This window comes from Nicotiana tomentosiformis, chromosome 2 (assembly GCF_000390325.3).
Source record: "Nicotiana tomentosiformis chromosome 2, ASM39032v3, whole genome shotgun sequence".
NCBI lineage: Eukaryota > Viridiplantae > Streptophyta > Magnoliopsida > Solanales > Solanaceae > Nicotiana > Nicotiana tomentosiformis.
In genome coordinates this window covers 193,766,111-193,780,215 of record NC_090813.1, presented here as the reverse complement: position 1 = coordinate 193,780,215, position 14,105 = coordinate 193,766,111, and the positions used below count along the sequence as shown (strand labels likewise).

General features: G+C 38.7%; 1 protein-coding gene across 1 annotated transcript; it reads right to left on the bottom strand.

Moving 5' to 3' along the window:
* Positions 1–12,713: 12,713 nt before the first annotated feature.
* On the bottom strand, positions 12,714–13,838 carry LOC138906324 (uncharacterized). Its single transcript, XM_070194859.1, has one exon. The coding sequence runs from the start codon at positions 13,836–13,838 to the stop codon at positions 12,714–12,716; it is 1,125 nt and encodes a 374-aa protein (XP_070050960.1).
* Between the last annotated feature and the right edge of the window lie 267 nt (positions 13,839–14,105).

Here is a 14,105-nt window from a genome sequence, read left to right as displayed (position 1 = left end):
CACCTAGGGTTGATATTAAAAACTTGAAGGAGTATTTACAGAACATAAAACACTTAAAACAACCTCCCACACGAGCTGGAACAACACAAAAATCAGCAACAACAAGAAGAACAAGAAACTTACTAGCGCCACGGGATTCCCGACACTTGATTTGTGTTGTTTGCCCTTTGTTTGGGTCTTGGATCATGAGAGAACCTTGAGAGACTGTTTTTAGGGTTATAAGGTCTGAATATACTGAAAAATAATGACTTAAAACGGGGTTGAGGTATCTTATATATATCCATATGTCTTAAACCGCCTATGTGGGCCCCATAGAGAGATGCTTGGCGCACTCTCACGAAAACGCGAATATCTCTCTATTCCGAGATCGTATCGATGAACGGTTTAATGCGTTGGAAACTAGACTCATAGATATTCAATTTGATAGGTAGATCACCTTATAATTCCAAGCATATTGGGATAAAAATGCAGTAACATTTGACCTAAAGTTTAAGTAAAATTATAAACCTAAGTTGCGACAACTTTTATCGACTTTTGTTTCATAACTCGCTTGACTTCAAGACTTATGATGCGGATATTATATGATTCAAATACATTAAAACAAGACCTCTTGGGACAATTAATCACCTCTAGTGTTACCCGAAAATACGGGTTACAACATCCTTGATTCGTTTAACTTCAAATACTTGTTAACCACTCTTATACACCCTTGTATCGTTTAAGACCAATAGGATTAACTTCTTATCATCTCAAAGATAATCTCTTCTTGGATTTACGTCGACTAACTTATGATGTTATCTAAGCTACGCGAATTTGGGTTGTAACAGATTATTTGTGAGTGATATTTATGGGATTGGGATGCACGTCGCAGTAGGATTTATTAATTCATGCCATGATTGGCTTATTATAGCTCTTGGGGTGGATCTGCCCCTCCGGAGTTTGCACACCCATAATGAGTGCGGTTGCTATTGATTCAAGATGGGATTGGGCTGCGTGCCGCATCACGATTATTAGCGTTTGGACTAGATCTGCCATGTACAGTGCTGAGTGACTGAGTGCGTTGAGTAATTGAGCGTGATGAGTGAAAAGTATGAGACAGTGAGATTGAGTACTCTGAGAGTGTGAGTACATGAGTTCATCACTGTGATGCATTGAATTTGACATGCACACTTGACATACATACATAGAGATGCATTTTCTCATGCTACCCGGTTTTGGTGACATTCATGATTTCACGTGCACACTTATATGTAGGCATAGAGAAGTACTTTTCTCATTCTATCTAATAATGAAATATCTTATTTATTGTTGAAAGGTTTTGGAAAAAATCACAGCTTTTCTGACTTACTCATACGTTGGTGTTTTCGGTGAAAGATTTGGGTTTTACTGTTATACCTGAGAAACATGACTATTTTTCCGTAACTGAGAACGAGCTGAGCAACATATTTTTGAGTCATTTCTTGTATAGTTTTTCTTATATTGTTAAGAACTGTTCCTGGCTATTAGTTTTGGGCTCTGACCTTTGTCCAAGCTCATCACTGCTTTTAACCTAAGGTTAGGTTTGTTACTTATTGAGTTCATGGCGTCGGTTGTACTCATACTACACTTCTACACCTTGCGTGCAGATGTTGGATGTTGATATTACTATGTATGACGGGAGTTGGATTTGAAGATGTACATGCGTTCCTGTCATAGCTACCTCTTGTTCTTGGTAGCTTTAGAATTTTTAATCTCTTCATGTATATTTCAAACATATGATGTATTTATTTCATACCAGCTTTGTAAACTCTAAATCTTAGAAACTCGTAATTTATACTACCAGTCATTGAGATGTTTGGTATAAAAGTTCAGTTATTTTCATCATGTATTTTCTCACTTAAATCTCTTTTGAATCGGATTGTTGCTATTTGTCTTACCTAGCGGGTTGGGTTAGGTGCCATCACAACTAGTTAGATTTTGGGTCGTGACACCGAGCTTCATCCTTCTTGTTGAACAGCCAATCGAAGGTCCTCCATATTTCATGAGCTGATTTATACCTTATAATATGATCAAATAAATTAGGAGAGAGAGACCTATTCAGGATAAATTTTGCCTTAACATTAATCTGCTTCCACTTCTTACGCGCATTGTTATTTTTCGGTGCGGCAGCAGGAGGACTTGTGTTACTTCCATTGACAACTTTCCACAAATCCTCACCAACAAGGTATGACTCCATACAAGTCTTCCATACCTTGTAGTTGGACTGGTTCAATAACTCCATCCCTAGTCCATTAGCACGACCACCCAAAATCATTTAGAGAAACCAGTTGAATCAACCACTAACTCGAGCTTGCAAATATATTTAGAAGCCAACTATGGCTCTAATAACATGTAAAGAATAGCAGAAGAAAAATATAATTTGGAGACCTTCTGCTAGCTCAAGATCGTTAACTCAGATTGGAGAGGAAGCTTTGAAAAAGAAGGAAAGTTTTGGAGAAGATAACTTTGTTATTGAAAGAAGGTTTTCTTGATTTTGGCTTCATTACAAATGCCTAAGACTACTCCTATTTATACTTGTCTAGGGATGATTCTAGATACAAAAATAATCTAGACAATTCTATCATCTTCTACTAAGACTTCCTTAAATATTCAAGACTGTAGAATATCTAGGATATTTCTTAAGTGCAACAAATATCAAAGATATTACTTCATAACTTTCTAAAAACTTCTTCTAACTATATATAATTTTTACTATTCCAAAAAATCAACTTTATTTTTTCACAAATTCAAGGTTTTATATTCAGCAATCCTGATTAGGTATTGAAAATTCAAGTATTTATATTACTGTTAGGTTCTCTTCATATACATATGAAAAGTAAACTAGCCGAATTAGCTCATCAACTCGCCTCAATACTTGAGATTTCTCGCAGTATGAATATTATAAAATACTGCGCAGCCCCATGATCGCGATAATGGGAATTGAACCAAAACGTAATGCAATAAACAGTGTCAGATTCGAACATGCAAAATTGTAGATGAAAATAATATCCAACTGCTTATAGATAGTCTCATCAGAATACTAATCTCTGAAAATAACTCTAAAGACACTAAATTCTAGTATTGTAAAATGATTTCTTTTCCCCACTAGCAGAACCAGATGGAATCATCTTCAACATATCGAACTTCAGAGTTTTTTCCACAAAACTAGGATTAGGAATTTTTCAGTGTCTTTTTTTATTTTTTTTCTTTATGCTATAGTATTATCTAGTTGTTAGGTTTGGGTTTTTATCACTTTTGTCCAATAATATTAAATACTCATCGATTTCTACACCTAGATTATGAGTTTTTAAGGTGAAATTTGGGAGATTTTGGACTAGAGATTGGAGAGTAAGATTTGAGGTTTGAGGGTCGATTTGTTGTCGGAATTGGATGATTTTGGTATGGTTGGACACTCGTTATTGAATGAGTGTTCAGATTTTATGAATTTTTTCAGGTTCCAAGGCATGGGCCCGGGGTTGACATTTTTGAATTTGGTTAAAGAACTTAGCTTTATTGTATAGAATCAATTCCTATAGCTTGTATTGGTTATATTAAGTTGTTTGTGACTAGATTTGAGTCATTTGGCGGCCGATTCGCGAGGCAAGGGTCTGTTGGAGCATTGAATTGCACACTTTGAGCTAAGTAACACTTCTAAACTTGGTACTGAGGGTATGAATCCCTGAAATACGCGTTATATAGTTGGTGTTGAGGTGACGGGTGTGTGGGCATGCACCGTGGTAATTATGACTCGGTTGATTCTGTGGTATTGTGTAGTTATCTAGTCTTGTTTATATCTGTGTAATTTCTACGTGCTAGAGTAATTGAGTTGTGATCCATGTTAGAAATCATGTTTAGGCTATGTGCTTATTCTGTTGGGACTCGCTGAGGTCATTTCTGTTGTTGAGTCATTTGCTTAAACTACAATTGAATACTCAGTCATGATTATTCATTTGCATATCATATCTCCGTCTCTGTTGTCATTACTGTTACATCATGTTATCATTATTTTGGCTGAGTGGTATGAGATTTGTGAGTCCGTGAGATTGGAGAGATTAATGACCGTGTTGGGGTCTGAGAGCCTTGTTGTGAGTGATATTTTGGATCGGGTTGCACGCCGCATCAAGCCCTACTGACTTTATATCTATTATTATTATGGATCATCATGCACGCCGCAACATGCCTTATTGGCTTATTTATTATTATGGGATCGGGTTGCACGCCGCAGCAGGCCTTATAAGCTTTATATTAGCGCTTGAACATGATTCGCCCCTCCGAAGTCTGACATACCAGCAGTAAATGCAGGTACCATACAATGCTGAGTGATTGTGTGTGATGAGTAAGAGTTTGAGACATGCGGATTGAGTACTCTGAGAGTGTGAGTGCCTGGGAATATCACTGTTAACATGCATATTTGACTTGTAGGCATAGATATGTAACATTCCTCCTGTTAGTTGTACTTAGCATATTTTATCAGTGTTGGGCTTAAATTGTTGAACTTGAAAGCATCCCTAAATTTATGTACTGTGTACGAGCTGAATATGGAAGTTCTCCGAGTTATTACTGTCATTATCTTGTTATATCCTTGTTGTCAATATTTGATTCGGACTGTATCTTTCTGAGCTCGTCACTACTTCCAACCCAAGGTTAGTCCTGTTACTTATTGAGTATACTGGGTCGGTTGTACTCATACTACACTTTGCATTTCGTGTGTAGATTCAGGTACATCTGGATGGGGTGGTTGCTAGAGTGGTGATAGTACTTGTTCGGAGACCTCGAGGCGGCTGCTATGACGCCCGCAAACCTTGACTCTCCTTCCTTTCATTATATTTTTGTACTGTTCTATTTTCTCAAACAGTTGTACTAGAGTTTTAGACTATGTTGAAATTAGTAGCTCATGTACTCGGTGACACCAGGATGTTGGGATTTGTTGTAGTTGAGTTGCAGTTGTTTTTAACAGTTATTTATGAGACTTTCCACTTTTACACTTATTAAATCATGTTTTAACTCAATGCGTAGTTGTTATGTGATTATGGGCTTGCCTAGTAATGTGTTAGGCGCCATCACGACAGGTTGAGATTTTATGTCATAACAATGAACAAGCATAAAGGAATTGTTAATAAAATCTATCAAAGACCATTCGCACTAGGTTTAAGCTGCATTAAGATGTGTTGCATTAGTGTCAACTGTACACTTAACCATATAAGCATCTGAACCACAAAACAGGAACATAGATAAAAAATGACAGACAAAGCTTGGCAGGGTACACATGTAAAAGTCAGCAAAAAATTGAAAGAAAGACAGAAAAAGCACTTCTCTTTTCCCAAAAAGAGTTGATTATAATTATGTAGATACAAGCGAAGACCAACTTTCTCTTTGAGTTTGAGGAGGCGATCTTGATTTTCTGTCCTAATTAGTAGGTTTACCAGCTCCAGCAATCAAGTGAAAGAACAGAATATTTGAGTCCATAACAGCTCAACCACTTCTCTGAATTTCCAAGAAAGAAAGGAAAAATGATATAAGCAGAAAAGTTAGATTGATCAAGGCATTGCTTGACCCTGACACAATAGCCTTAACTTTATGACACTTTAGTAGCCACAAATACTATAATTTTTTAGACAACTTGCCTTATGTTGTTTAAGTTCTAGTCATATCTTATTTACTTTAGACTTCCATTATATATAAAAAAAATAAAAAATGAAGGTTTGTTTTTGAGTTCCTTGAAAGGATTATTCATTTGCATCTATTTAATATAAGATATTTGTTTAATATTTCTTTGCTCTTTGAAGTGTAGAACATATTATCTATTTGAATTTGGTAATGATTCATTAATTTGATAAAGAAACTAACTCAGCCTTTCATTTTGTGAGCAAGCACGCCATTTTCTAAGGAAATTTGGTGCATTGTTAGTTGATTTGAAGTATTGGGTGTGATTCATAAAATTGAAGAACTTGTTAGACGTTAGCTTTCAAGTGAGTGTTAACTTTCTCTTCAAAATAAACTATTGACCTAATACAGGTGATGCTAAAAATAAATTTCAGTTGTTATTGTTAACGTATGCAGATGATATGAATGAGCGAGAACTAATGGGTAAAAGTTGGGTGAGGTCGAAATTCCAATTGCATCATTATGGGTAGGCCTAAGGCTCAAGCCAAACTATATTCATCGAATTGATCAAGTTAAGAGGTTAGGGACATATTTAGGCTATCTATAAGAGGTTTGTGCCATAGTTAGGCTATCTATTGTGTATATTAAGTATAATTGTAACGTCATCGGACACGTGCCTACAACCACATATTTTGAATATTTTCATGTGCATAAATGACTAATGATGTTTTGTGTACTTAAGCACGTAGGAAATAGCTCGGGTAAGAGTGTCAGTACATAGTGATAATCTACATGGATATTGATGGGCTCAAATGATATTTATGATGAAAATATATTTTTTGTAGATCGCCAAATGAATAATGACTTTACTGACGACCCATTGGTGACATAGTCAACATTAAATGGCGATTAAAGTTGCTACTTAACGTTAAAAAAATTACGCAACGAAAAAGAAATTCAAAATAATAGATTTTAGGTAGTTCGCCAATGAATAATTATTTTAATGGTGCTAAAAAATGTCAACACTTATGGACTAGAATCAGCATAAAGTTAAGGCTATTGTGGCTAAGAGAGTTGCTTTTGAAAGGATAAATTACTTTTGTGCAACTACGGTCGCGCCACTAAAGGTAGAAAATGTCGCCCTAAAAGTCGGCATTGTAGGCCGCCACTAGCAATGCCGACGTTTAGTTGCGACTCATTTGACATTTAGTGGCGACTTTTGTTGCCACATAAATTAATTTGTCCTTGCAAAAGCAACTCTATTGGCCACAATAACCTTAACTTTATGACGACTTTAGTTTTCACAAATACTATTATTTTTTAGACAAATTGTCTTATCTTGTATAAGTTCAAGTCATATAATATTTAGTTTAGACTTCCTTTATATCAAATTCAATGAATATTTGTTATTGAGTTCCTTGAAAATATTATTTTTGAACATCTATTTAATATAAAATATTTTGTTTAATATTTTTTTGCTCCTAGAAGTGTAGAGTGTATTACCTTTTTGAATCTGGTAAAGAATCATTGATTTGAGAATTAAACTAACTTAGTTTTCATTCTGTGAGCATACATGACATTTTGTGAAGAAATTGCTAGTTGATTTGGAGTATTGGGTGTGGTTCATAAAATTGAAGAATTTGTGAGACGTTTTCTTCCAAGGGAGTTTTGACATTCTCATCAAAATAAACTATTGATCTAATATCGGTCATGCTAAAAATAAGGTTCAATTGCTGATGTTAATGGATGTAGATGATAGAAATGAGCGAGAAATAATGGGTAAAGGCTGATTGAGTTATTCGGTCGAAATTCCAATTGCATCATTATGGGTAGGCCTAAGTTGATATTCGGTCGAAATTCTAATAGTCGTTGAATTGAATGTGACATAGTTAGGCTATCTATTATGTAGATTATGTATAATAGGAATGCCATTGGACCCATGCCTACAACCATATGTTTTGAATCAAGTGCATAAATGACTAAATGATGTTTTGTGTACTTTAGAACGTGAGAATGAGCTTGTGTAAGAGTATTAGAGCATAGTGATGAACTACATGAACATTGATTGGCTCAATTGATATTTATGATGTTTCTATGTATCATGACCATCAGGTGAGAATATATCTTATGTAAGTGCCAAATGAATAATGACTTTACACGGTCTATTTGACTTTTATTAGTGATATAGTCAACATTGAGTGGCAACTAAAGTTGCTACTAAATATAGAAAATTACGCGACAAAAAAGAAATTAAAACAATAGATTTTAGGTAGTTTGCCACCGAATAATTACTTTAATGGCGACCTATTCGACTTTTGTAGTGACTACAGTTGCTAAAAAATATCAGTACTTATGCGACTAAAATCAGCAAAAAGTTAAGGCTATTGTGGCGAATAGAGTTACTTTTTGAAAGGATAAATTCTTTTTGTAGCGAGAAAAGCCGCCACTTAAAGTTGAAAACATCGCCACAAAAGGTCAGTAACGACTCGGCCATTCGTTTTGAGTATTACAACTATATTTCCATATTTACTGCTCAATTTATGCTTTACAATTATTATGTGACTCGCCGGGATGATTCGTTCGGGTCCGGTGAAGTTTTGAAATGAATTGGAACACTTAGTTTCAAAGTTTAAAGTTTAAGTTAAACTAATGACCGGATATCGACTTATGTGTAAACGGTCCCGGAATGGAGTTTTGATGATTTCAATAGCTCCGTATGGTAATTTTGGACTTAGTAGCGTGTCCGAAAAATTATTTAAAAGTCCGTAGTGGAATTTGGCTTGAAATGGCGGAAGTTGAATTTTTGGAAAGTTTGACTAGAGAATTGACTTTTTGATATCGGGGTCGGAATCCAGTTCTGAAAATTTTCATATCTCCGTTATGTCATCGAATATAGAAGTTGGAAATCCTTAAGTTCCTTAAGCTTGAATTGGGGTATGATTCGTGGTTTTAGCGTTGTTTTATGTGATTTGAGGTTTCAACTAAGTTCGTATGATATTTTATGACTTGTTGGTGTATTTGGTTGAGGTCCCGAGGGCCTCGGGTGAGTTTCGGATGGTTAACTCATCAAAATTTGGACTTAAACAGCTGCTGGAAATCGAGGCTGGAAATTGAGGCTCGAAATCGAGGGCAGCGCTTGGACAGAAACATTAAGTTATAAAACGGGGGATTCATCCCATTTTCCATTTTCGACAAATTGGAGCTTAGGGAGGCGAGTTTTGGAGAGATTTTTAAGGAAAAACATCGGGGTAAGTGATTCTAACTCGGATTTGGTCAATATACACGAATATATCATTGTTTTCATCATTTAATTAGTGTTTTGTTATAGAAATTGGAAAAAATGAGGAAGAGTTCTTGGGCTAGAATTTTGAGGTTTTGAATGGGATTTTGTTATCGGATTTGAGTAAATTTGGTATGGTTAGACTCGTGAGTGAATGGGCTTTCGGGTTTTATGACTTTTGTCAAATTTCGGGGGCCGGGTTTGAGCCGATTTCGGATTTTTGGCTATAATTTCGTATTTTCTTGTGCAATTGATTCCTTTAGCCTATATTGATTATACTGTACTGCTTGTGGCTAGATTCGGGACGTTTGGAGACCAATTCACGAGGCAAGGGCATAGCTAAGTAAGAAATTACGCGGTTTTGAGGTAAGTAACACTTCTAAACTTAGTTCTGAGGGTATGAATCCCCGAATTGGTGTTATATAAATTGTTTGGAGGTGACGCACACGATAGTTTACAAGCGTGTGAACGTGCACCATTAAAATTATAACTTGAATAAATTCTGTGAAATTGTAAAAATTAAAGAATCATGTTATTATCTGAACATTTCCCACATGTTAGAGAAATTGAGCTGAGACTCTTATTAAAGATCATGTTTAGGCTACGTGCCGATATTTTGGGACCCATGGGGTCAGTTGCTATTAAATTAATTATTTTAAAAATGTACATTTCACACTCAGTCATATTCATCCATTGTGAGGATATTTATGGGATCGAGTTGTGCGCCGCAGCAGGCCATATTGGCTATATATTATTATTATATAGATCGGGACAGCCCGCTGCAGCAGGCCTTATAGGCTTTACTATTATATGGATCGGGGATGCCCGCTTGCAGCAGGCCTTATAGGCTTTATTATTATTATGGGATCGGACTGCACGCCGCAGTAGGCCATATCGACTTTATATAGCGTTTGGGCTGAAAGGGCATCTCCGGAGTCTGTACACACCCCCAGTGAGCGTAGTTGATATACATATATCTGGGATGGATCTTCCCTGGGCATGGATATTACCATATATATATATTGAGGAATGGATCTTGCCCGAAGTATTTATATTGGAGGATAGATCTTGCCCGAAGCATTTATATTGAGGGATGAATCTTCTCTGGATATGGATCTTGCCCGAAGTATTTATATTGAGGGATGAATTTTTCCTGGACATGGATCTTTTCCGTATCATTTATATTTGGGGAATAAATTACCACATGGGTGGATTGGCCTTATACGGTACTGAGTGATTGACTGTCAGTCGATGTGTATATATATACGGGATGGAATATCCCTGAGTTGGATTGGCCATAAACAGTACCGAGTGACCGAATGATTTGTGACTAGTATTACATGAGGTCTTTCCACTGAGATGACATATTCCTCATATCATGCAGTATTGATCTATTTCACTTGTATTGAGTTAAAATGTTGAACTTGAAAGCATGCCTACATTTCTGTACCATTATTTATACTGGACTGTACCTACGGAGCTCGTCACTACTTTCAGCCCAGAGGTTAGTCTTGTTACTTATTGAGTTGGTTGTACTCATACTACACTCTTCACCTCGTGTGCAGATCCAGGTGCTTACGGATATGACGACTGTTAGATATCAGAGTGCTATCAGTTGGAGACTATCAAGGTAGCTGCCTGGAGTCTGCTGACCTTGACTATCAAGGTAGCTTCCTGGAGTCAGACTGTGTATTCATATTAGATACTCGAGGACGACGGATGCGGAGCGTGGTGGTTTGTTATGGTCCATTGCAAGGTATGGGACTTGAGTCCCACATCGGTATTGCAATGTGCTGATGTGGGGTTTATATAGCCTTGGGCCCTCTCACTTTAATAGCTAGCTTTTGGGGTGTAGTTCTCCCTAGGTTGTATCAATGATATCAGAGCCACCCACCGCCTTCCGCGCCCACTGTTCATGGATAGTGACGCCGGTATTGCAGTGTTCACCCGGAGCTAGAAAATCTAGCGCACAGCCGTCGGGGACGACGGATGCGGAGCGTGGTGGTTTGTTATGGTCCATTGCAAGGTATGTGACTTGAGTCCCACATCGATATTGCAATGTGTTGATATGGGGTTTATATAGCCTTGAACCCTCCCACCTTAATAGCTAGCTTTTTGGGAGTGTTTATATCTGTATTTGTGAGTGATTTTTCGTTGAATTTAAATATTATGTTTTTCAAACTTTAAAGATATGGTGATTTATTGAGATTGTCGGCTTGCCTAGTATTGAGATATGCATCATCTCGATAGGTGAGATTTTGGATGGTGACAAGTTCTGCATTGTAAGCCGCCATTAGAAACGGGTGTCCTATGCCTTGTTCAGATCTTTGTAATCTACACACATTCTTAGCTAATTTCCTTTTTTAGACACTACCACTACATTAGCTAACCAGTCCAGGTATTTAACTTCCCGAATGGACCCTATTTTAAGGAGATTAGATACCTCATCCTTGATGAATGCATGCTTGACCTCGGACTTTGGTCTCCTCTTCTATTTAACCAGGTGGAACTTCGGGTCTAAACTCAGCTTATGAGTGGTCACTTTCGGGGGGATCCCTATTATGTCAAGGTGGGACCAAGCGAAACAGTCTATGTAAGCTTTAAGAAATTCAATGAGTTTTTTTTGAGCTCGGGAGTTAACCCCGTGCCCAGGTATACCTTTCGATATGGTAGGTGTTCGATCAATATGACTTGCTCCAACTCCTCAACCGTCGATTTGGTTGCGTCGGTATCATCAGGAGCTATGAACGACCTTGGAAGTTTGTAATCATTGTCCTCGTCTACACCTCCCTCCTCCGGTTCGGTCAGGGCTGGCATATGTGATTTTTATTTAATTTCTTCCTTTCTGGTCGGCTCCGGGTTCCTTGATGTCGAAACTGCGGGCACCAGGACTACCTTATCGACTGCGAACATTTCCTTTACGGTCGACTGCTTTTTGTAGACCATCTTGATTCCTCCCGGGGTAGGGAACTTCAATGCCTAGTGTAAGGTTGAGGGTACCGCCCTCATGTTATGAACTCATGGCCTTTCGAATAGGGCGTTGTACCTCATGTCCCCTTCGATCACGTAGAATTTTGTCTCTTGGATCGTCCCGGCGGTGTTCACTGGCAGGGTTATCTCCCCTTTAGTGGTTTCGCATGCCATGTTAAATCCGTTCAATACCAGGACCGCCAGCACTATTTGGTCTTATAGCTCCAACTGCTCTATGACCCTCGATCTGATGATGTTGGCCGAGCTACATGGATCAATAAATACACGTTTAACTCGAGATTTATTGATAAGTACAAATATTACCAACGCATAATTGTATGGTTGTACGATGCCCTCGGCATCCTTGTCGCTGGACGAAATGGTTCCCTATGGGACATAATCTCGGGTGCGTTTTCCCTTGTGATAGATACTTTAGCGCGCTTTATCATTGGTCCTTGAGGGATAACGACCCCTCCAATGATCATGTTGATGAAGTGTTGAGGCTCCTCTTGCTTGGCTTGTTTGTTGGCGTCTTTGTTCCTGAAGCGATTTTTGGCTCAATCGCTTAGAAATTCTCGGAGGTGCCCGTTATTGAACAACCGAGAAACTTCTTCTCTCAATTGTCATCAATTCTCGGTCATGTGGCCTTGAGTGCTATGATTCTTACACATCAAATTAGGATTTATTTGGGTCGGGTCGGATTGCAATGGTCGGGGCCACTCGATTTCCTTGATGTGACCGATGGCTGATACGATGCTGGCCGCATCGACGTTGAAGTTGTATTCTGACAATATTGGTGCTTCTCTACCCTCGAGCGGCCTGTCTAAACCATTTTTTCTCATCAGACCTCGGCTACTAGACCTTCGATCGCCTTTTTTTCGTTCCTTGTGGGCTGACGCCCGGAACTATTTCCCTTTCGGTCCGCGCTGTATAGTTGGTAACGATCTTGGACCGGTCTTGGCTCATGATCGACGACCCTCTTAGACTTATCGTCGGCCCTGATGGGGTAAACAGATCCAGAAGGAGCTCTTAGTTGATCGTCCTCAACCCTAATCTTTGATTGGTACCTATTGTGGATGTCGGCCCAAGTTACTGTCGGATACTCTACAAAGTTTTGTTTTAGCTTCTGTGAAGCCAAGGAGTTTCGGGGGTTAAGTCCTTGGGTAAACGCCTGGACGGCCCAATCATCCGCGACCGGAGGTAGGTCCATTTGTTCCATCTCGAACCTCGATATGAATTCCCTAAGCATCTCGTTGTCTCTTTGTTTAACCTTGAAGAAGTCCGATTTTCTGGTCTCGACCTTGATGGCCCCGGCATGGGCCTTCATGAAAGCATCTGCAAGCATAGTAAACGAGTCAATGAAATTTGGGGGCAAGTTATGATACCATATCGTTTCTCCTTTGGACAAAGTTTCCCCGAACCTCTTTAGTAACACCGACTGGATTTCATCATCTTCCAAGTCATTTCCTTTGATTGCACATGTATATGAGGTCACATGCTCATTCGGGTCTGTGATTTCGTTATATTTTGGAATGTCGGGCATACGAAACCTCTTAGGGATTGGTTTTGGTGCCGCTCTTGAAGGAAAAGGCTTCTGGATAAACTTCTTGGAATATGGCCTCTTCAATATCGGGGGTGCTCCCGGAATTTGATCTACCCTGGAATTGTATGTTTTCACCTTCTTGTCGTTGGCCTCAATTTTCTTTTCACCTAATTCTTCCCGCTTCGTTAATGCTTCAAGCATTCTCATTACTTCGGGACTGACCCCGGACCCAGCTTCACCCTGTCTTTCGGTGAGCTGCTCATTTCTTCGGATGTTCTCCCGGGACGGTTCAGGCTCAACTCTGGTGGGGGCGTGGCTTTGATTTTGCAATTGTGTTATCGCTGCTTGTTGAGCCTGCAATATTTTGAAGATTAACCGCATGCTAACCCCATCACCTTCGCCTTCGGGCACTTCTCGAGCCATTGGTCGGGGTCCTCCGCGGATGCTATTTTTGGGATCAGTTCGCAGGTTGACGTCGATGGCCACCTATGAGTTAGCATCAACTAGGTCAGCAACTGGGACTTCGTTGGGGTCAGCAGGAGGCACCTAGTTGCTTGGCATTAGATCGTTGTTTTCGCCATGATGGCCAGACTCGGCGTCGACGTTCAAGTGGGCAGACTGAGAATTTGACATTTTCTAAACTGACCTAAAATTAAAACTTTAAAGAACAAGTGTAAAATAAGGTGTGTT

Coding starts and splice junctions, on each gene's coding strand:
- LOC138906324 (XM_070194859.1), bottom strand. CDS start 13,838: ATGGCTCGAGAAGTGCCCGAAGGCGAAGGTGATGGGGTTAGCATGCGG.